Genomic DNA, 22,932 nt, shown 5'->3' on the forward strand with positions numbered 1-22,932 from the left:
GTGTGCCTTTGGGTTAATCCACTTACCCTCTCTGAGTCCATTTGCCACAATTATACAACAGTGGTAACAATAGCACCCTGTCTGCCTCTAGGAGGTGCTAAGAAGCCTGAAGGAGGTAATATGCATGAATATACTTTATAAGGTAGATACATTATAAGGCACTAAATAATTTTGCTGTTTATATCCACTTACCCTTCCAGATCTACTCTCTACCCTTCTTTACCCTGTCTGTACCTTGGGAATTTAAGCTGTATGGACCATATCAACCAGCTCCCTTGAGCTCTGGTTGGGTTTCTCCAGTCAGGAGTCCAGACAGGAGATGGGAAAACAGGAGGTGAGTGAGCTTGGTGTATCTATTCCCTGATCCCTCTTGGCCAGATCACTGTGGACTGGTTATACCTCTCTACTGACCATTACAGCTCCTGCCAATGTTTCACTTCATACAGCTGTTTCTCTCCTGGTTCTGATAACTGCTCCCTTTCCTCAAATCTCTAGGCCTAGGAGTCATAAAAGTGATTCCCCCTTACTTGCTCTGGGGTATTGCACTATCCTCTATGGTTTCCCTACCCTTATGCCCATTCCTTTGTAAGTAGTCCCTTTTACTGGAATCTCATCTGTTACCCAACTTAACTCTGCCATTTGTTTTCTGCCAAGATCTCGATGATACAATAGTCAAGCTATGGGCCTTACTTCCTGTGAGTTTTCAGGATAGGCCCATGCTTCTATCTAATATTTTAGGGTAAGAGTAAGCCCCTCCCAATTCCCCATTTCCTTTCTGGCCAGTCTAGGAAGGAGAGACCTTGCATTTCAATACACAGTGTTTTGAACGGAGTTCTTAAAACTTCCCTCAATGGAACACTCCAAGGTTCATGGTTTTGGGAGACTCCATATAAGGGGGAATTGAAGAAGAAATAAAAGATGGATATTGACCACTGCCTCAGCTCCATTTTGCTTTGGAGTATTGGCTGGTTCTTGGGAATTTGTATGGTTTCTCCTATGAGATCAACCAACTCTTCAGTATGTGAAAGGTTATGTGGATAATCATGTCATTAACTTAGCCAGTATAGACGACCAGATAAGATTTTTGGTCAGTCTTGACCTAATCTTACAGATACTAACCCATTTCTATGAGGCGAGACCTACCTTGCAGATCTCCTTCTGGGCTATGGGAATCCAGGGGCTCACATCTCCAGAAGGGAGGAGCTCCTTCAGGCCGTCAATGATTTTGGATTTGAGTGGTAGGCATGGGCTAATCTGCTTATTCAGGTGGAGCTCACAGATTCGGTTGCCCAGCGTGTGCCGAAAGACAGCATTCCCAGTCTTCCTGTTACTCTTCAGGACATTGAGGAAATGGTGCAGGTCCTGCCAGAGGTCCAGGAGTTGGGTCTCCACTTTCAAATTCAACTTCTTCAGGTGGTCCCGGAAGGGACTCCCTGCACAGGCATCAGCTCGCAAGGCCCAGTGGGTATACCCCAAGGGGAGGCTTTGCTTGATGGCCTTCTTGATTATCATCTGGGGAGAGTGACTGATGATGGGGGTGACAGTCCTCAGGTGGGCAGAGAACTTCGTTTCAAAGAGGCCCTCCATGTGGAGTTGGCTCTTGGCTTTATTCTTCGCGTTGGACTTCCTGGCACAGAAAATATCCTTTTCCAGGGAACTGATTATTCTCTCCTTTGAAGAGGTCACTTCCAGGGAAGGCATTTGTATAACCACCTTCTCCTGGGGACACATCTCTTGGCGGAACATAGTATTAGTGTCGGGCTTGTTATCCATTTCCAGAGACCAACAGCCATGGTCTATCAACTGCCACATCTTCCTCTTGGTTTTCCTGCTTGAGTACCGCTTCTGGGGCTGATGGTGCTTCTTGATGCTCATGTTCAGAGGGAGCCCTCCTCCGTGGGTATAGCAAATACTGCACTGGCGAGTCTCATATTCCTGCATCAGACCTTGGCATGATTCTTCCTTGGCCATGATCGTCTTGGCGTGGGTGTAAAAGTTGGGGAGCCAATAGCTCTGGAGTTTAAACAGAGCCACTTTCTGCATGTGGCTCAGGATCTCCCTTCTGGTGGTTGACTGGTTGGGATGCCAGATGGAGAGGTTCAGGAGGGACTCTGGAAAGAATACAGAGAGATGAAGGATAAAAATGATGTGGTAATGGTGCTGATGCTGATGTTGGAGAGATCTGAATTTTTCCAAATGTTGTGTAAAGCATTTCATTTGTTTCTCATACAATCCTGGGGTGTGGACAGGTCGAACAGGGAGCCCACATTTTTAGAGTTTGCTCAGTGCACAGTGGCCCCTTTCTCTGATTACCTTCCTTCTTCCCAATAGAAATAAACATTTTTATGGGATTCTTTGAGCTATTTTCTAGACTGTTGAATGTTATTGTAAAGAAAAGCAAAAGGCACAAGAAAACATGCTTAAGTACAGGAGACATGTACCTCTGAATGGAATTTCTTAGGGCCAGATCTGACTGGAGGAAGGCATTTGGACTAAATAATTTGAAGGAGTCTTTACCAGCCCTGACTTTAATGTTGTAAATTCTCAATTATCTATATGAATAGAGAGGAATGTGATTAATCCCAAACAGCAAATTTTTGGAACCACATTTTATTTGGGTTAGGAATGCCTCCTCACTTATAAACAAACAAACAAACAAACAAATAAACAAATAAATTTGGATGAATCTGATGTTCTAGAGGAGGTATTGACAAATTTTTTCTGTAAAGGGTCAGAAAGTAAATATTTTAGGCTTTGTGAGTCATACACAGTCTCTGTTACACAGTCCTCTTTTTTTTTTTTTGTGAGGAAGATTGACTCTGAGGTAACATCTGTGGCCAATCTTCCTCCTTTTTTCCTTGAGGAAGACTGTCACTGAGCTAACATCTGTGCCAATCTTCCTCTATTTTATGTGGGACACCACCACAGCGTGGCTTAACGAGTGGTGCTAGGTCCGGACCTGGGATCCAAACCTATAAACCCTGGGCCACCAAAGTGGAGCATGCAAACTTAACCACTATACCACTGAGCTGGCTCCTTCTTCTTCTTTAACTCTTTAAAAACATAACAACATTCTTAGCTCATAGGCGACCTGTATTGCATTTGGCCTGCAGGCTGTCATTTGTTCTAGAGAATTCCAATTTAAAAAATGACAAGCAATGAAGTCTCAGAAGATGCAAGAGGTGTTCAATTACCCTGTCCCAATTCCTCTTTACTCCTTCCAGCCAACCTTAATCCGCAAGTAAGGAAGAGGAGCATACCAGCCTAAAGACAACTGGTCTCTCTCAACCCTTCCCTGTAAAGGGTTAGGGTTCCCTCTGGCATCCCTGATACAGAGAAGATGGAGAGGGTGGCAGTCTGAGGATCATCAGACACTGGCTTGATTTTTTTCGTTACATCTCCCAGGGATTTCACTTCAGACATGCTTTATGATTCTTACTGATGTTCATGTTGCAGAGAGTCAGCACCCTTGAGCCCTCCTGCAGATGGGTGGCCTTCAGCACATGGAGGAGGGACAAGTAGTGGTCTCTCACTTCCAGGTCCATCTCATCTATGCTCAGGATCTTCTCAGCAAGGATCCAGAAATCCACCAGCTCTTCACCTACAGATCAGACAGGGTAGGCACAGAGCTGCACCCCAATCTCGCCCCTTCAGTGGTTGCATCTGGGTGTAGCAGCTCATACCTCCCCCCCACCAGCCTTCTTTACTGCCTCAAACATCACCATTAGTCACCCCTCTGGGTTAAGGCATCATCTCCTAATGTGGGGGTGGATGGGAGGCACGGGGAGAAGGAACTTAATGGATAGGGATCTTTTGTGACTTTTTTGTTGTTAGAAAAACTGTCACTTTAGGTAAAACTGCAAGACTCTGAGGATAGGTTGTGAGACATTTGAGTTTTATCCAAAAAATAAAGATCAGAGGAAAAAGAACATTTCCTAGATCACGGATCTAGAAGAGCCTACAGAAGAACGTGGAGGCAAAAGGTGCCAAAGACGACATTCCTTGTTTTATAACTTCGCCAGAGCTGAAGTCTGGGTGACAAACCGAAGGATAGTCTGTCTAGTTCTTCCCTACCTGCTCCCTGGAGATGCAGGATTTCACCCTTAAACTAGGGTTTGTCCCCAGGTGAAACTTAACATTGCTGAATTGGTGTGTCAGCCAGTGCTGGCTGCCAGCCTCTCAGCACTATCAACTACTGGACCCGATAGAACAGGAAGCGGTGCATGCCAACACTTCTGCCACAGGGATTTATTTGTTTACTTGTTGCTTGTCTGTCTCCCCACTGTCATGGCAGCCTTAAGAAGCGGGGACTTATGGCTCTTGTTCATCTTCGTATCCCCACCTACTAGCACAGTGGCTGCCGTACAGTGGTGCTCCATAAACATTTTTAAATGAATGAATGAATGAATGAAAGGAACTCTGATTGCTTTTTCCCTAACCTGCACTATGGACGCCAGTTTTCAAAGACTTTTACCCTATACATTATAGAACATTTTTTACAGTCACCGTAGACACATGTAACTCTCCAGCTGTTAAGAACTTGCAAAGGCCCCAGAAACAACTGTAAGGACCCACCGGCACTGCCCTTGAGGTAGCTGTAGAAGCGCCACATCCCTCTGACCCCGCCAATGCATTTCTGGAGTAGCCATTGGTCTGCCTTTTGCCATCTCATCATTTTCGCTGCCAGGAAAAGTTCATGGTGAGAGAGAGAGAATGAGCTCTTCCCCAGCCCCTCTCTCAGCCTTGCACAGAACCAGACCCCATGCGCTCAGTATGAGTGAAGAAAAATGGTGGCCAGTGAAATGAGTTGGGTCCTGATTATGTGGTGCTTTTGAAGCAAGGCACCAGAACCTCTAGTGACATGCAAGGGACCCACAAGCACACCTACAGTGCACAGATCAAAAACACCCCTCAACCAAGGCCCCTCACCTTATACGGTCCCCAACTGACAGTGATTTTGCCAGTCCAATTTTCCCAGTACGTATATTGAAGGAGGGAGATGAGTATAGTGGGTGATTTCTTACAACATTTTACTCCTGAATCTTAACTTTCCCTGGGGTGGAAAATAGTTTCCTTTGGCCAGTTGAACAAAGAGTCAAGTTACCAATTAAACTCTAAATGGAAATTTTATTCAATCATCCTTTCAGCAAATAATTATTACGTGCCTACTAAGTGCCAAGTACTGGTTTAGGTGTTTGGGATACATCAGCAAACAGAAGAAAAATCCCTGCCCTCAAGGAGCTTATATTCTAGTGAAGGACATAGAAAATCAGCAATGAGCACAATAAGTACATTATCTAGGAAGGTTAAAGGCTATAAGCACTGCAGGAAAAAATGAAAAAAGTTGAGCAACATAAAGGGTGTTGGGAGTGCTGGGGGTGGGCTGGATGAGTGGGCATTATGGTCATCAAGGTAGCCTTCATTGAGGAGGTGAGATTTGCACGGAGATTTGAGGAAGTGAGAGAAGGAGCCATGTGGATATCTGAAGGAAGAGCATTCCAGGCCGAGTGAACAGCCAGTGCAAAGCCCTGAAGTAGGAATGAGTCCAGCATGTTTGAAGAACTGCAAGGATGCCAATGTGTCTGGAATGGTGTCGGGGGGGAGGGATGGGTAGGAGGAGACGACGTCAGAAAGGAAATGGAGCCAGATCTCTAGGACATTGAAGGCCATTGTAGGGGCGTTGGGTTTCACACTGAGACAGGAACCATTCCTGGTGGTGGGGAGGGCACAGGTGGTGAGCAAAGGAATGACATAATCTGAATTAAGTTTTAAAAGTCTCACTTTGGCTGCTATAAGCAGGAAAACAAAAGCAGAAACAAGGAGACTAATTAAGAGATGATTTCAGCAGCCAGGTGAGAAATGATGGTGGCTTAGACAGGTGGTAGCAATGAAAGGTGATGAGATATGTTTGCTTCTGGATATATTTTAGGTAATTTGGCCATGTTGGGTGACCACCATTAACTCTCTCGTTTCCGGCTGCAGTGAGACAAATAGCCCAGCCTATCCGACTCCTCCTTATTGCTCTGGGTACCAATTTTTCAGCCTAAGATTTCACCTACTGACGCAACATGGGCTGAGACAAAGACAACCAGTATTTGTACCTTACTGTAGGACTGATAGGCACAGGATCGTTATGTAGCCCGGCTTCCCATATTTCTCCACACAGCCCACTCCCCATGCTTACCTCCTTCTGGGGAGTTAATAAAACTGATGAGCTCCTGACAGAGAATGTAATGGAAACACAAGTTGGTTTTACAGAAGAAAGGTAACCGATATTTTTCCAACCAGGTCAATAATCCTTTGTACTTTGCAATCTAGAGTCCAAACAAAATAGGAACAGAAAAGAGAAATGGAACTGAACTGCTAAGAAATGCAGCTTAGCAAGGGGCAATAATCTCACACCTACAGTATCTGGCTCAGAGGAGAGATGTGTCGATTAAAAACAGTATCTAGGGGGAGGGAGGACTCAGGCTAAGGCTGCCAGAGGAGTAAATGGATTGGTAGGAAAGAAAAGGCTTGGTCTTCCACCAAAAAATCTTCTTTATTCCTGGGTGAAGTTGTCTAAGAAAAGATCTAGCCTTGCTTGATAGAAGGTAAGCAGAAGAGATTTTGGTCTGTGGTGTTGAGTCATAACTCTATTCAACTTACTTCTTTGTAAGCACATATAATTTCTCACAAGCTCCCAACTCATATTAACTGTACAACATGTACAAAAACACACACAGACTCAGACATAACATCATTTAGAGTACGGGATGGATTCCCCGAGAGACTGAGCCAACAGAGAAGGAAGAAAAAAATAAAAATGTTAAGTTTCAGGGTTCTCCTAGGAAAACCAAATATAAGAATCAGAGTGGAGTGGCTTGCTCAGCTCTGCAGAACCAGAGAAAAACAAACTCTTGTTAGCAGGGCTTGCGGTGATCTTTCTGATCCCACTCACCACTGGTAGGGCATGTGGAAGCCACTGGTAAGTCTAAGGTCTACATAGTGGAAAAGGAGGACAGGGAGCGGGAAAAGAAGAGAAAGACAATCAATAAGGAAAAAAGATAGAGAAAGACAAGCCTCTGGAGGAGAAGGGTGGGGTAGTCATTAGGAACCAGAAAGTGGCAACTTCTTTTGCGCTACAGCTTGTAATCAAATAATCACTGTGTGGCCCAGGCGCTGACACTTCCTATCCCACACCCGTGGCAGCCATTGCCAATCAATTCCAGACTCTTTCTTGCTCAGGTGTGGCCTCAGAGTTCTTAACACAGTGCTCCAAGCGTCTACTACCCAAGAATCACAGAAGATATGAGAGATGAATCCCATTTGCTACCCATGGACTAGATAAGGGAAAGAATTCAGCAGCAATTGCTTGCCCAAGTGGAAAAAATGCAAAAAGGAGAAATGTCTCCCTCGCTTGATGTTGTCTCTCTACTCACCTGCTTTGTAGTTTTTTCCATAGTCAGCTTTTGGGCCTCCTCTTCCTCTCCCTCTCCAATCCACACTTCAAATTTAGCTCCCCCTTCCCTCACCCCAGACGCTCTGCCCTTCAAGAACCTTACTCACCAAGTCATAAGGTATTTCAGGCCACAAACTCCACTGCGAATTTTCAACAGTATAAAATGGTGTCTGACCAAAGACCTGCAAAAGAAAGCTAGGAAACAGCCAAAGGAGCAGAGCTTCTCTTCGTGAACACGTCATGGGCCATCTGCAGCCACAAGGGAAGAGAGCTTCTACTGCTTTCCTATTTTAAGGGACATTAATTCTTTTTTTTTTAAAGATTTTATTTTTTCCTTTTTCTCCCCAAAGCCCCCCCGGTACATAGTTGTGTATTCTTCGTTGTGGGTTCTTCTAGTTGTGGCATGTGGGACGCTGCCTCAGCGTGGTCTGATGAGCAGTGCCACGTCCGCGCCCAGGATTCGAACTAACGAAACACTGGGCCGCCTGCAGCGGAGCGCGCGAACTTAACCACTCGGCCACGGGGCCAGCCCCTAAGGGACATTAATTCTTAAATTTATTCCACTCGGTCAACTTGCCTTGCACAAAAACATCCAAAATAGACTAAATTGCAAGATTTGTTTATATTTTGGCTCCACCCTGCCCCAACCTGGGAGTTATCTTGCCTGTGTACTGAAGCCAGAGCCCACGATATGCAAAGGTATGTACTTTGTGTATTGCATTGTTCATTTCTCCATGGACTTAGAGAGCAAGCAAAGGCTTCAAGCCTTTTCATCAAGAGAAACAGCTCTGGATTTGCCTAAACTCTTGAACTGGAGAAAGTAGAGAGGACTGAGGATGTGAGCATTAGGGGTACAAATTCCTCATGGGGGCAGTAAAAGTGTCCAAAATGGATAGATAATTCTCGGCTCCTGTTCTCTTTTGTCATGGAGAAGGGACTGTTACCTAGGCAACCAGCTTCGAGACTGATGGGAAAGGGTTTCTATGTTTATAGGTTTCTAAGCTTGGCAGTCTCACTAGAGGCACCAAATGTCTCAAAGTGTCCCCAAAGTGTTTGCGACAAACTAGAGGGGCTGAAACCCCAACTCCTGGCTGAGCTGTCAGCACAGCACGTCAGTCTGACCATCTCCCGAGACTAGCAACCCCAAACTTTTGTCAGTCTGTGGCTCCCTCCTTCTCTCTCTCCCCTTTGGCCTTGACTGTGAGGGATCAAAGGAAGGGGATGGTGCTGCCTGCACTTTACAAATGCCAGTCTAGAAAGGACACTCAGTCCTTAGTGACCCCTCCCTGCTCTGCACTCAATGTTTGACATGACACACCCTGCCTGGGGTGTGGAAATACCTTTATGGCGTGTGCAGTGGGACTGTGAAGTCATGAGATTATGTGGGAGGAGGGCGTGGAAGCAGTTTCACCACTGACATTTGCCCCATAGAGGGCACGAGGCTGATGTGGAAAACATGCAAGGCCTGGAGCTGGGAGACCGGGTCAGCTCCCAGAACTGTCCCAGATTTGCCACGTGATCTCAGGCAAGTCATTTAACTTCTGAGATCCATCTGTAAGAAGGGAACGATGTCAACCTCACAGGGTGATCGTGGAAATTAAATGGTAGAAATTTGTAAATTGACAGCAGTATTCAACATGAACTACCCCTGTCTCTCTACAGAGACCACAGCTACCTAGGACTGGTAGGACTTTCTTAATGGCCAGGACTTTCTTAAATGCTTGGCTGGGATTCCACATCACTCTCTCCATTTCTAGAAAATTATTGTGGGCTGTTGATGAACTGACTAACTAACATGCCTTACAATTACTTCTGAAACCTTTCATTAAGGCAGTGGCAGAGGCAATAGCATGAGTGAGGACCACGCAAAAGACCGTCTGTCAGAGGCCTCCTCGTCCTTCCTTTGACCACGTCCCTGGCGCCACCATCCGCCCAAGCACCCAAGGCACTCCTCCCTTCTTGTTACCACATATCCCAGATGTTCAGTGACAAGGTCCTGCGTTTTGCTTTGTAAAAACGCTCTCCCATTTCTCCCATCCTCTTCATCCTTTTGCCTTTAGACTCTCATCACCTCCCACCTAGACTATTGAAACAATCACCTAACTGGTCTCCTGCCTCCACCAGGTCCCCTGACAGCCCAACCTATGGCCGGACTTCTGCAGAAATCATTTCCTCAAATGAAAGTCTGGTCATGTTACTCCTTTACCTAAAACCCTTCAACGGTTCTCTGTCACCTTCAGAATGACGTCCAAACTCCCAAGCACGGCCTGCCTGCTCTCAGCAACCTGGCTTAGCCTGGCTGTGCAGCCTTATCTCTTGCTATGTCTGCCTCTCACAACTTTTTCTTCAACCTTACTGGATTACTTAGAGTTTCCCCCAAAGTGCCATAGGATTGTACTCCTTGGTACATTTACTTACTCTGTTCTGTCTCTCTGTAAGGCCCTTGCTTTATTGCTACTCAACCCCCGGGATTTTCTCCTTGCCTCCCCATCTTCTGCCCCAACCAAATGTCAAATACCTAGTCTTTTTTCAAGACTTGTGTCCCCTCTTTCAAGGCTTATGTCACCTCTTCACTGAAGCATTTCCCAACTCTTCCAGGTAGGAGCATAGGAGTGGCCTCTCCCTCCAAGGCACTTGAACCCCGCTGCCTCCGAGACACTTCTGTCATGTCACCCACAATCGTCTTTGCACTCACCTTAAATGTCAGTCTCTCACATTAGACTGGGAATTCCTTGAGGAGAGGGATGATATCATTGATATCCAAGGCCCCAGATTAATCCCAGTGGCCGGCACAAAGTGACCACCCCCATGTAAGTGTTGATGGGGTAATACAGAGTGTTTTCCCAGTTGTATGAAATTTCGCCTTTCAACAGGTGGCATTCCATGGAAAAAGGTTCACTGAGATGAGCCACCATTAATAAGGCACCCGTGTCAGATGTAACCAAAGATTTAAACCAAAACAGATGTGGGAGTAGTGTAGGTTTGGATTTAAGAATATTTTGATGTTTGAGGTTTGTTTTAGTTGCATAGATTGAAAAAATATATAGGTTTGGTTCTGGTTAACAACTCAACAATTGTTATGTGCTAAACACTTGGTGAGGGGAGTAGAGCAGAATGGATAATCAGTGGTCCTTGTCCTGCAGGAATTCACAATCTCACAATCCAGTGGGGGAGACACACACAAATAAACCAAAAGATTTGCAACATGCTCAGGAGCACAGAGGCAGGGAGAAATAAGTTTTGATTGGAAGGACCTAGGAATTCCTTAAGGAGAGCAGGATTTAGGCAGAGATTTGAAAAATGGTTGAGACTTTGGTTGGTGAAACTATGGAAACTAAGAACACAGCCAAGGAGAGGCGCCACGGTGGGAGAACGCCAGGTGTACTCAGTGAGGGCAGAGGCTGTGATGGGAAATAACCGTAGATAGGCAAAGGCCTTCCAGTAGCTGGGGGTTGGGGATTTATTATATCAATAATAGGAAGCTCCTGGAGATTTTAGAGAAAGTTCTGGTTCATATTTATTTGCTCAACTTGAGATAGTTTTGATTTGGTAAGAAGTTGAAAGAAAAAAATGGTACTCAGCTCAGTTACATTCACTATTCAGCTGTTGATGAAACATTTGGGTTTAAGTCTGAGAATACTTACCGGGAGAGAAAGAAATGTGTTGAAAAAATCAGCAAAGATTTCATCCTCTAGCAGAATTATAAGATTCGTAGAACCAATTATCTCTGTATGGGGAGGAAAAAACCCTCATGAACCAGGATTGCATTCAGGATGAGAAAAAAAAGCAATTGAGTGAATCGTTTCACATGGCCAAATCTCAAATGATGACAGCCTTTAAGGTTGTTTAATTCAATTTCTCCCCTTCTCCAGGACTCTCCTCTGCAGGATCTCTCCGCTTAAACACTCCTAGCTATGGGGAGCTCACTAACTAACAGGGCTGCCATGAAATGGTTAGAAAGACTTTTCCTACTGTGGACTGTCTTCTTTTATTTCCTCCCAATTGTAGAAATTTCTGCCCTCTGAAATCTGATGGAATTCACCTAAGTCCTCTTAACTGGGACAATGCTCCCAATTTTTATGAAGACATCACAACCTTCTGCTTACCTCCAACCCCTCTGACTAGTCAATAAGCAATTTTTCAAACATTCTTCGCACGGCCTCCTTTCCATCTGGTCCTTTCCCATTGGTGGACTGGTACCCACAACTCAAACACTCCACATGCTTCCTAGGGAAGGGCATGTGACAACTATTGCCCATATCCTATGTTATATTAGTGTGGCTGGAAATGGGGTTAGCTTCGGGGGCTTTCATGGGACACTTTTAACTCCACCATCCTTTATTTATGCAGCCACTTTTCAGAAACCAAGGGCAGGAATTTACATTTACCTCAGTCAAATTTCACCCTATTGGTTTGCACCCAACAGTTTTAAAATTATTGATTTGGTCATGCAACGTACTTATTATCCCTCTCAGGCTTGAACATTGTGCTGCCCAAGTTAATCTGAGGAGATAAATGTTGAATGTCACAAAGCCGAACACAGAGACCACAGGTGGACTAGGTGGCCCCTCTAAGTTTACTCTAATTCATTGTCAATGCTCTTTAGAGGACAATGTTCAACCAGTTAATAATAAGCTAATTGTTTTATCAATGGCCCAACATTTTTCCATCCTACCCAAAGCTTACAATGAAAGACGTAAAATGAGCAACCTAAATATCATACACTAGTCCATTCTCTCAGTCTGCTTAAAGGTCTGGTGAGAATAGTACATGCTACTCGCAATCGCTAGAGTGCAGTTATGATCATAGAAGAAAACTAAACAATGCCCTCCATCACTTTTTCTGATGATACTTGGTGGTTATTGTTTTCATGTAACAGAAATAGAAATAGAATCCCAGATAATCAAACACTATCGTAACAGAGTTGACGTCATTCTTGCCCTCTCTTCTACAGACATCTTTGTTTTTGCTATCTAGTGTTGTAAATTTTTATGTTTTCTTTCTGTCTCCCTCCTCAGCCCTCTGCTCTTCTTTTTATGAGCATTCCCTGATTTATTTAATCTATTCCACACGGATGATTCCAAAGTCTATGTTTTCAGTCCAGACTTCTTTCCTTGGCTCCAGTTCTAAATGTGCATTGAGTTTTGGGACATCTCTACGTGGACATCCACCAGCATTTTCATCTCAACATTTTCAAAGCTGAGCTGATCCTTTTGCTTCCCAACCTGCTACTTTCCCTGTATTCCCAGGTCAGTTACTGGGAACGCCACTTAGCCAATTGTCTAAAGCAGAAACTTGAAAATCATCTTTGATTCCCCTCTCGCTCTCTGTTTCTCTGTCTCTCTCTCGCTACTCCCATATGCAGTGGAGGACCATGCTATGTCTTTTCCTCGTCTACATATCTGTGGAATCTGTCCTCTCCTCTCCATCCATAAAGTCACTCTTTTCTTTCAGGCCCCTATCATCTCTCCCTAGACTACTGCATCGGTTTCTTAAAATGGTCTAGCTCCAGTCTCTTTCCATTCCAAACACTCTCAACACACAGCCACCATAATCTTCTGATGCCATTGTTGTTAAAACCCTTCAAAGACTCCTCAGTGTCCTACCAGGTAAAGTCCAAACTCAGTGTCTGAGGCTTCACTCGATCTGGCTTTTGGGTTCCCTCCCAGCCTTATCTCCTGCCACTCTCCATCAGGCTGCCTCCTGTTTGCCAGCCAAGACATTGCTCTTTCCTGCACATGCTATGCACTCTCACTCCCAACCTCCATGTCTGTGTTCCCATATTCCCATCACCTGAAATGTCCTCTCAATCCCAGTCTGCTTCACAAATTACTAGTCATCCATCAAAAACTGATTTACATATCATCTTCTTGGTGAACCAAGAATGGTAGAATCTACTACAGTGGTAAAATTGATCACTAGCCCCTGCACGTCGTGTATATCTTCCGTCATTACGTTTAACAAGTCACTGTTTTCATCCCTTGATCGCTCTGTCTTCCTCACCAGACTGAGCTCTATGTCTTTTCGCCTTTCTTCCTCTAGGCACTAAAAGTGTTTGCACCGTGTTTAAGTTCTAAAAACGTTGAATGGGTTGTTCTTTCGAGAGACGATCTTCCATCTTTTGGGCTTTTGTTCGTTTCCTTGCTTGTCATTCACAGAGCCTGGCATGGATTTGTTGAATAAGATTATTGAGATGATCCGACTGTAGGAAAGTGGACTTTGGCAGAAGTTTCCCACTCGGTTGTTTTCCATGGGTGCACACACTGCTGGTGACAGGGTGCTTGACTATGACAGGGCTTGGCATTAACAACACAGTCTTTATGGGGTATAGGAACAAGGCTCCCCACATCCTCCCCTTCCCATCCTATTTCTTCATTCTTGTTTTTCCATTCTCACCTGTTCTGCCTTCAAACTTCATAATAATCTGGGAAGGCTTTCAACACTAATTCAACACAATAATAAAATTGACTTTGGAACAAAAGAAATCATTGGATAATCCCAAACTTCATGCTAGTCTTCTCCCTGGAGGAGGTATGGCACGTGACGGCCCCATCTGCATTTTACTTCCTTCCTCTTAGTTCCCTTAGTTGTCTTATGAGTGGGGCCCTGTCATTTCCTGAAAGATCTGTGGCATAAGGTGGAGGGTGGGGGAGAAAAAGAAGTGACAAGGAAATCAAAGGGCATGAACAACATAAAAGCTGCGTGTGTTGTCCCCGAATGTCTCAGATCTGCCATGGATTGGGAAGGTGAGTGGTCTGCCTTATTTGAGGGGCTTAGAGCCTCAGACGCACCCCTCTCAGAGACTCACCAGCATTGCTCATGTTGCCATGCTCTTCTTGCCACCGTGATTGATTAGGAGAATCAGCTCGCAGTCAACAGAACTCTGCCCCCTGTGAACACACAGTGATACCTCCTCTAAGGGGTTCCAGATTCCATCGGGAAGCGGCCTAAATCTGTAGTGTAGACCTCAACCTGAGGATAAGTCTTTATCATCTGATCTCCTGGATCCCCTTGAATTACCAGACTCTTCCAATACTTAAGGCCTTTAGGCTATACTGTTTTCTGTGCACTGACAGATTCTTCATAATCGACCAATTAAAGATCCTGAGTTTAAGTTCTGTCTCTTTAACTTGACTTTATGCTTCAGGGGAGCAGGGATCGGAGATCATTTATTTCTAATGCATCTTTTGGATCTAATATTCTTCCAGAAATTTAATAGGCACTCAATGAATGTTTAATGACTTGACTTGTCCCTCCGATAAGGTGGAAAATTCAACCTAATATCCATGTTTTGTTTTCTACCCCTTCTCCTCCTTCTCAGATAATTTCCTCTGGTTGGCTGTGGGTTACTTCATTATCCATTGGGTTTGAAAAGGAATAGAATAAATATTAGCTGAATGCCTTCCATGAAGAAGAAGCTAGACTAAGTATTTATACTTTATTCTCATTCAGTTCTCAGCTTTGCAAAACAGAGATTATTATCACCCCCTTTTCATTGAAAGATAGTAAGTACAACACTGAGATTTAACTCTGCCTATTTCATTCAAGAGCCAATGTTATCTTAAATATGCCAGTAAATCAAACCTCCTTTTTACATGAAAAGGCATTTTAATGGACTTAAAAGTAAGCCTCTTGGAATTCCTCACAATGATCTATTTTTCTGTATAATTCCTCCCACTTCTCGTGTGTATTATTCTGTGTTTAATTACACTTTCTTTCCCACAGATGTTATAAAAGAAGAAGTAAACAATATCTATATGGAAAGAAGCTACTTGGAAAAAGGTATCCCATATATCGAAGAATTTTACCAGAAGATTGAAACAAAGCCATTTAATATTTTCATCAAATTGTGGTGTACATAAGAATTGGAGATTTTCTCTAACCAATTTTGAACAAAAATTCTCTAATCCTGATCACTTCCCATTCATCTGGACCCATCACTCCGGAAAAGGTAGAAGCAAGCAAGAGACAATATGGGAAATAAGTTATAATTGTCTTTCGTTTTAATTTTTCTCAAGATGGTATAATGTTTTTCTCAGCTGTAAACTGGGCCAGGTCCACTTATGGACAATCAAGCCCATCTCAAAGAAAAGAGCAGAAAACTTTTAATCCACATGGAGGCAATCCTAGAAATGAAGAACAATCATAAGTGACAATGAAGGAAACAGAAGAACTTTCTAGAATATTTCCAACTTACCAAGGTCTAAGATGTTTGTTCCAAGTTGGAAGTTTGGGACTCAGCGTCAGTTTACTCACAGGGAACAACCAGTGGTAAGACAAACATTCAGAATACTTTAATATGGAAATTAACTTTTGTTACTCATTTTTTATTGCCTTAAATGGGTTTGAAGACTAGGCTCTTGCTCACTTCAAGGATAGGTAAATGATTTTTGGGTAGTCCAGGCTTTGGGTTTGATTAAAATCATTGTGTGAGTCTTGGAGGGACTGTCTGCCACTTTGGATGCCAGAGGGGGCCAGACAGTCGCTCTCCCTGCCCCGGCAGCGAGGACATGGACACCTGTCCTAGGCTCAGAATCAGACCTGCCGCTCAGAACTTTTCACCTTGAAGAGGTGGCTCAAAATTCAGGGGCAATGAGAGATTAGGCATGGTGGTGCCTATGACCACAAATACTCGATGGTGGTGGCACCAACAATAGTGTCACAGTGGGGAGAACCACAAATGCTGAAAGAAGATGCCAGAGTTGAAAATGAGCTTTGATTTCAAGGGGAGGTGATGCTGACCACCGAAGACAAAGCGTCTGTGGATATCATAATAGCAGCTATGCCAGTGTTGCTATCAGAATGATCCAACCCACAAATTCTTTGTAGTGGCACATAGTTGGTGTTACTCAGAGAGTCCCTTGAAAAAAATGTGTGGGCAGCCACTAAGATTCTACTTGAGAATATGAGCTCCATGATGGCCGAGATTTTGACTGTCTCATGCAATGACGCATCCCAAATATCTAGAGCAGTTTCTGTCACATGAAGTGCTCAGTAAATATTTGTTGAGTCAATGAATTAATATAAATAGGAGCCTAAAATGAGCCAACCTGGCAGAATATCAGGTCCCTCATCCAATTTTCAGTCCTGAGCCAGAACTAGAAGCTCTTAAATAAAAAGAAAGCATTTTGCCCTTTAGAACCTTGCAATATTTTTGCAAGAACTTACTGTGAATCTGTTTTCCTAATCCTTTGCCAAAGCTGCCATTTCCAGGGTAACTGTGCACCGGGGTAAAGGAGACACCCAGAGCTTTGCACGCTGGATCTGACCCAACACACAGCTGGTTAAGTATCAGAGTTGACATGTGAACTCAGGTCTATCTAACTACAAAAACCAGTATTTCCTCTATGTGCCTGATGATGCTAATCATCTGGGGCACTTGCAAGATATACGGATTCCTGAGCCCCCCCACAGTCCTTCTAAGCCAGAATTGTCAGAAGAAGGATCCGGTAACATGCGTTTAACAAGTACCACTGGTGATTCTTATTATCACAGGAGTTTGTGAGACACCTGCTTCCCTTTCCTTGGAAACTAAAAGGTCTGGAAAGGGTCAGGGATCCAACCATCATGCAATTCAAGCCTCTAGCCAGGGGTACTGGCTTTTAGTTCTTGTCATCAATGGAGTGACAACACTCCATTTGGTTGTTGTTGGCTCCCATAGTCAGGCTCTCCAGCTGTAGGGGAGATGGCGGGGCAGTGATTAGGAGCAGCGAGGGGCTTCACACAGATTGTCACGCAGATAGGTCTGAAGGCACACTATCGTGAGGAATGTGGCTCTACGTCAGTGCTCTCTATGCCATTCTTTTAGGAAGAGACCTGGAAGAATTTCTTTTGCCCAGGTTGTGATCGTTCTTTCCAAAGAAGGTGATAATCCAAGGAATAAAATGAGATTATTAAACTATCCAGAGCTTTACCCTGAACTCTCTTAAGAGGTGTGTGTGTGTGTGTGTGTGTGTGTGTTACACCGACTAATGAATGAGGGAACTGATAATTGATTGAAGAAATATGTTAGGCTACAAACTCATCTTGGCACAAACAAAACATCAAGAAGTAAAGAATCTCTTCTCATCAAAATCGCTTTAAAAAACAGCATTTGGTCTTTACACATACTAAAGAAAGTATAACACTTTTTCAAATGTAAGTGATATTTTATTGGCAATTCACTCCTAACCACATTCCTTCCAGCTTCTAACGTTCTTTCATGGGACAAGGTTTTTTCGGTATAAGAAAGCTTCCCAACAATCCTAGGGCTTTTAAACCCTTTTAACCCTCTCTTAGGTGTGACAAGGAACAACTCTCTTCTCAGTAATTTTTGGCTAAAGTATTAAGGTTTTTTCTCGGGTTTTTTTTTTTTTTTTTGAGGAAGATTAGCCCTGAGCTAACTGCTGCCAATCCTCTTCTTTTTCGTCGAGGAAGACTGGCCCTGAGCTAACATCCATGACCATCTTCCTCTACTTTATATGTGGGATGCCTGCCACAGCATGGCTTGCCAAGAGGTGCCATGTCCGCACCCGGGATATGAACCAGCGAAACCCGGGCCACTGAAGCAGAACGAGTGCACTTAACCACACACACGGCTGGCCCTAAAGTCTTAAGGTTTAAGGGCTGATGGTCTTGCTCTTAATAGTCGCTTCCTGTGAGAAGAGGACAATAGAAATGGAAGCATTGTTTAATGAGAAAACCAAGGGCCTGACAGCCCTTCAGAGAAAGGAAACTCAAGCCTCTTAGAAGTTGATGTTTTAAGTGGACAGGACATCTGGGAGTTATCGCTTGTTAAATTAACAACAAATGTAATAGTTTATAAAACCCTTGGGAGTTAGCAATGAGTTTAGCAACGCGAAAGTCACCCAGGGTTGGAGAGGATGGAGCAGTACGGAGAGGGACTCAGAGGTTATTAAACAAATAGAAGGTTGGATGGCAAAAAACTAAAGTCGCTGCTACTTCCCCGATCTGTTCCCTCAAACTGGTGTCCTATTTTAACAGTAGAAACATGAACCACAATAATTAGTAACTGAATGAGCTCAGCTGAAAGGAAACGGCAGGAAGGCGGTGGGAGTGCATGTCTAACTCATCTTTGTGCCTCTAGTGCCTGGCACAAAGTCGGTATGCAAGAATGCTTGTTAATTCAGCCGAGAAAGGAGGTGAAGGCGATAGGGAAAGCTTTAAGTCCTGCACAAATATACAGGTCTAAAAATTGTCTGATGGAGGGCTTGGGACATTGAAAGAGGGTGAGGGACACAGAGCAAATAACAGAATGACTGTCCCAGCGTTAACTTACAAAAGCTCTAAATATAACATTGACAGTCCACAGACTCCTCCGGGGCAGAACTGTGTCTCCTGATTCAGAACTTCATGTTTGCTCTCATCTGTGGTGAGTTACGTAAGGAAAGACACGGCAGATAGAATTTCTACCTTGCTGCTAATTGCTGTCACCTTTGCCAATATAATAGATTTCAATACAAAGACTTCAGAATACAGGGCCGGCCCAGTAGCATAGTGGTTAGTTTCCGTGCTCCATTTCAGCGGCCTGGGGTTTGCAGGTTCAGATACCGGGCACAGACCTACTTATGGCTCATCAAGCCATGTTGCAGCGGCATCCCACATACAAAAGATAGAGGAAGAGTGGCAATAGATGTTAGCTCAGGGCCAATCTTCCTCACCAAAATAAAAAACAAAAACAAAAAACAAAGGCTTCATAACGATGGTCAATGCAATACATACTATTTCTAAAAGTCAAGGAAGGTACAATTTCAGCCTGAATAAAGAGTTCAAAATGCTTTTGGTACATATTACATCTTGGTGCAATTATACTACTATAGTAGTACAGAAAGAGAAGGAAAACCAGAAAGTCTTCCACTAAAATAGCCTATCCAATTAACGGTTCATTTCAGGGAAAGATACTGAGTTAAAAGTAGTAGAATCTTTTGTGATTGGCAATTGATTAAGTCTTGGCCAAAGATTTAAAAAAAATTAAACGGGGGCTGGCCTGGGCTTCTTGAGTTCAGATCCCTGGCACAGACCTACTCCACTCATCAAGCCACACTGTGGCAGCATCCCACATACAAAGTAGAGGAGGACTGGCACAGATGTTAGCTCAGGGCCAATCTTCCTCAAGCAAAAAAAAAAAAAAAAAAAAGGATGATTGGCAATGGATGTTAGTGCAGCATGAATCTTCCACACCAAAAAACCCTCAAAAAAACAAAAACAAAACCAAAAACTCATCATGGATATGACCATACAAAGGAGTCGACTCAATAGCTATAGGTTTCATCTTGGTAGGTTCCTGTTGGCCAGATATTCTTTGACCAAAAATATGTGTTAGAATTCTGAGTTTTGGACAGAGAAGCCTCAAGTGATTCAAGATGCTAATTTTCTTTGGGTTGAGTGGGTATATTTAAACCCTTTAATGTAGAAAAAATGTTTCCTTTGGTTTAAGTTTTATTCCTGGAAGTGTACTTTTAAAACTGGATGCTATTTTGTGTATGCTGTTTTTTATAAAATAGCATGCTTAAAATTTGTTTTACTTTTATTTGAAAATTTCACTTACTAAATTTATAAGAACCTCTTAAGTTCTTTGGAGGATTTTCTTTGTTAGATTTATAAATCTGCCTTGTTAGCTATTTCAAAGAATCAGATCTTTTAAATTCATGAATTGAAACATCTAAGAAACTATTATTAATTAAATATGGAAGTGGTATCTGTTTAGGAGAATTTGATTTACAACATGTAGGGTTTTATTGAAAAATGAAAAAGTAAAAACAATTTTTAAATAAAATTACTAAATTTATAAATAATTCTATATGTCAAGTGTAAAAGCTTAACAATTAGTTTATTAAATATGTACCATAATAAATTGAATATTTGTTACAATACAGGCAATTGCAAGCCTTGCTTTTGCTGGCACAACATTCCCCCTCAATTAGTAAGAGCCCATTAATAATTTTCTGCTTTCAAATTGAAAAGCAAATTATCAATCTTTCCATAAAACAATTTTGTGTGGCTTTTCCTTAGCCACCCTTCGTAGGGGGCAGGAACTCAACAGTTTTCTCTTTTACAACTGGGCCATGAAATTCCATCACTAGGACTGCACTGCCAGGGCATGTGGTTGCCAAGCTTCAGTGTCTGAGTGCAGGAACAGCTAAGACCTCAGGATGCCTGTCCTGAATTCCTTCGTCTAACAGACTCCTACTTATGCCTCAAAACCCACATCAGAATTAAACCGACATTCATCTGTGCTACACTTGTACTAGATACACACTTCATTTACTCATTCACCAATTATTTGTTGCATGCTTATGTGATGGGCTAAACAAGGGCATTTTGATGATTTTTATAGAGTTGCTAAAAATCAGTCATTTTAGCTCGAAGGACGTTTTGACACGAATGTGTTCTGGAGATACACACACATATTGATATATAGATATCTATATCTATCTGTGTATGGATGGAGATCCAAATAATCTATATAATCTATATCTATCGATTGAATTCTGTGCTTATTCATGCCTGCACATCTAGTTTGACAGGAAACAGACGGATCTTCATCATGTTTCCTGGATGCCCGGACACTTGCTTACGTATTTTTCTGCCCTCCTCCTCATCTCTCCTTCACTTTTAAATTGATAGCACAAGGAGAGCAAGTGCCCTTTTCCTGCTCATGTGAAGATGGTGCCCTCTGGTGGATGGTGGTAAAGATTACACCTTTCTTTCCAAAACTATTCAGGTGGTTTCTGTTTTTCCTCAAATTTAGCTTCAATTGGTTTTACAATCCAAAGTGATCAGGATTACCGTCAGAGTGCTCGTACCCACCGTGGTGTGAGGAATATGAGAAGGCCCTATCCAAACGGTAGGCTCATCCATGCCACCATTAAATCAGGCTCAGTAATAATTCTTTGTGGCTTAGTAGGTCCCTGCTAGTATTTATTATTTTACTTCGAGGATACCTGTTATGAGACATAATAATATCTGGAGGCATTAATTCACAACTAGAGATGAGTCCATCGGTATCTAACAGGACCTCAGAAGTACTCAGAAACGGGACAGACTTGTCAACAAGTGTCTTTGGTAGCTCTTCAACTTTTACCTTTGTAGACAAGTAATATCTTGAAATGCTAATACTTTGGCTCTGTTCTTCCACCCTATATGCTTTTCCCTGATTTAGTGAAAGATATTGCCTCAAGATGAGGTCAGGTTTTAATAGCAAAAAAGGGTAAATTTTTAGGTTAAAAAAATCCCAAATATGCTCTTAATATCAAAGAGGGGAAGCCTGAGTGAAGTAGAAGATAGAGTTTTGCCATGTCATTAGAAAAGAATCTACAGGAACAATAGAGTCCACACCACCCCAACCTCAGGACACTAGAGGGGGTTCAGCCAGGCTTGGAGAGAGGGAACTGGCAGGCTGGGCAAGGCCTGAAAAGACCCCCAAGGTTGTGGGGGAGGAACAAGGGGTTAGGACCTGGGGGTGACAACCAGGAACGGGGCAGAACCCACCGGGGAAGCTGTGGAGCCCCGTTGGTCACCAGGACCACGGAGAAGCACAGAATCTGAATTAATGCCTGAGGAATATTTTATCTCCACACCAGGGACCACTGCTCATCTCTAGTGGAGAGCAGCGTTGTCACCTGATCGTCCCACTGGGGGAAGTGTAAGCTTTCCCTAAGAGCTGTCTGCTGGTCACACACTGGATGTCCTGCACACGCATGCCATCCTGCATTCTGAGACATTGCTGAGCCCCACCTAAATGATGCTGGGAAGCACCTCCCTGCTTTGCAATAATTCAGAATGATATCGACCCTGATATCAGTTTCCCCACATTAAACCCAGCATATATGGGGTTAAAACCAAAACACTCATTCCCTGCTTACTCTCTGGCTTCCTGGCTCCAGAATCCGCTATCCTCCATGGAGAGAGACACTGTCAAGGACAAGCACCTGGACTATCTCCTCCCGCAAAGAGATACGGGCTGGTGGGAAAGCTGCTGACCAGCAAGGTCACAGGCTTCCTCCTCTCTGCAAGTGTCTCAAGGCCAAAGACAGGCTGGTGGGAAAGCTCCGACCAGCAAGGCCATATGCTCCCCCTCCCCTATCTAAAACTCCAAATAAAAACCCTTCCTTTTAGCTTTTCGGGGAGTTTGGGATTTCAGCATTAGCTGCCCTCTCTCCTTGCTCAGCACTGTGCAAAAATAAAATTCCTGCTTTCTTCCACCACACCCGGTGTCAGAGATTGGCTTGCTGCGCCACGGGTGAGCAAACTCACTTCAGGTTCGCTAACAAGAATGCTCACAAGCCCCCAAAACCAGAGGGTAGAGGCCCTTCACAACCAGACAACAATTCATGCGTGCTACACCTTAACTTTTGAACAAGAAAATTAACAAGGAAGAGTGAGGTCAGAACTGAAGGAAGAGGGATGCATCCAGTTCTCCTAGGAACTAGAAGCCAAAGGGAAACTAGAAGGCTGATGACCCTCTAGAATCCCTGCCAGCCTCACTCTAC

General features: G+C 43.6%; 1 protein-coding gene across 1 annotated transcript in view; it reads right to left on the minus strand.

Annotated features, from left to right (window-relative positions):
• The window catches only part of RGSL1 (regulator of G protein signaling like 1), a 63,712-nt gene extending 49,450 nt beyond the window's left edge, over window positions 1–14,262 (minus strand). The window contains exons 1-6 of the mRNA XM_070497819.1: window positions 14,250–14,262; window positions 11,086–11,168; window positions 7,549–7,623; window positions 6,185–6,314; window positions 3,440–3,601; window positions 1,144–2,111 (exon numbers count right to left, since the gene is read on the minus strand). Coding sequence (XP_070353920.1) covers window positions 1,144–2,111; window positions 3,440–3,601; window positions 6,185–6,314; window positions 7,549–7,623; window positions 11,086–11,168; window positions 14,250–14,262 — 1,431 coding nt within the window. The remainder of the gene's footprint in view (window positions 1–1,143; window positions 2,112–3,439; window positions 3,602–6,184; window positions 6,315–7,548; window positions 7,624–11,085; window positions 11,169–14,249) is intronic.
• Between the last annotated feature and the right edge of the window lie 8,670 nt (window positions 14,263–22,932).

The sequence above is a fragment of the Equus asinus genome, chromosome 25, assembly GCF_041296235.1.
Source record: "Equus asinus isolate D_3611 breed Donkey chromosome 25, EquAss-T2T_v2, whole genome shotgun sequence".
NCBI classification, from domain to species: domain Eukaryota; kingdom Metazoa; phylum Chordata; class Mammalia; order Perissodactyla; family Equidae; genus Equus; species Equus asinus.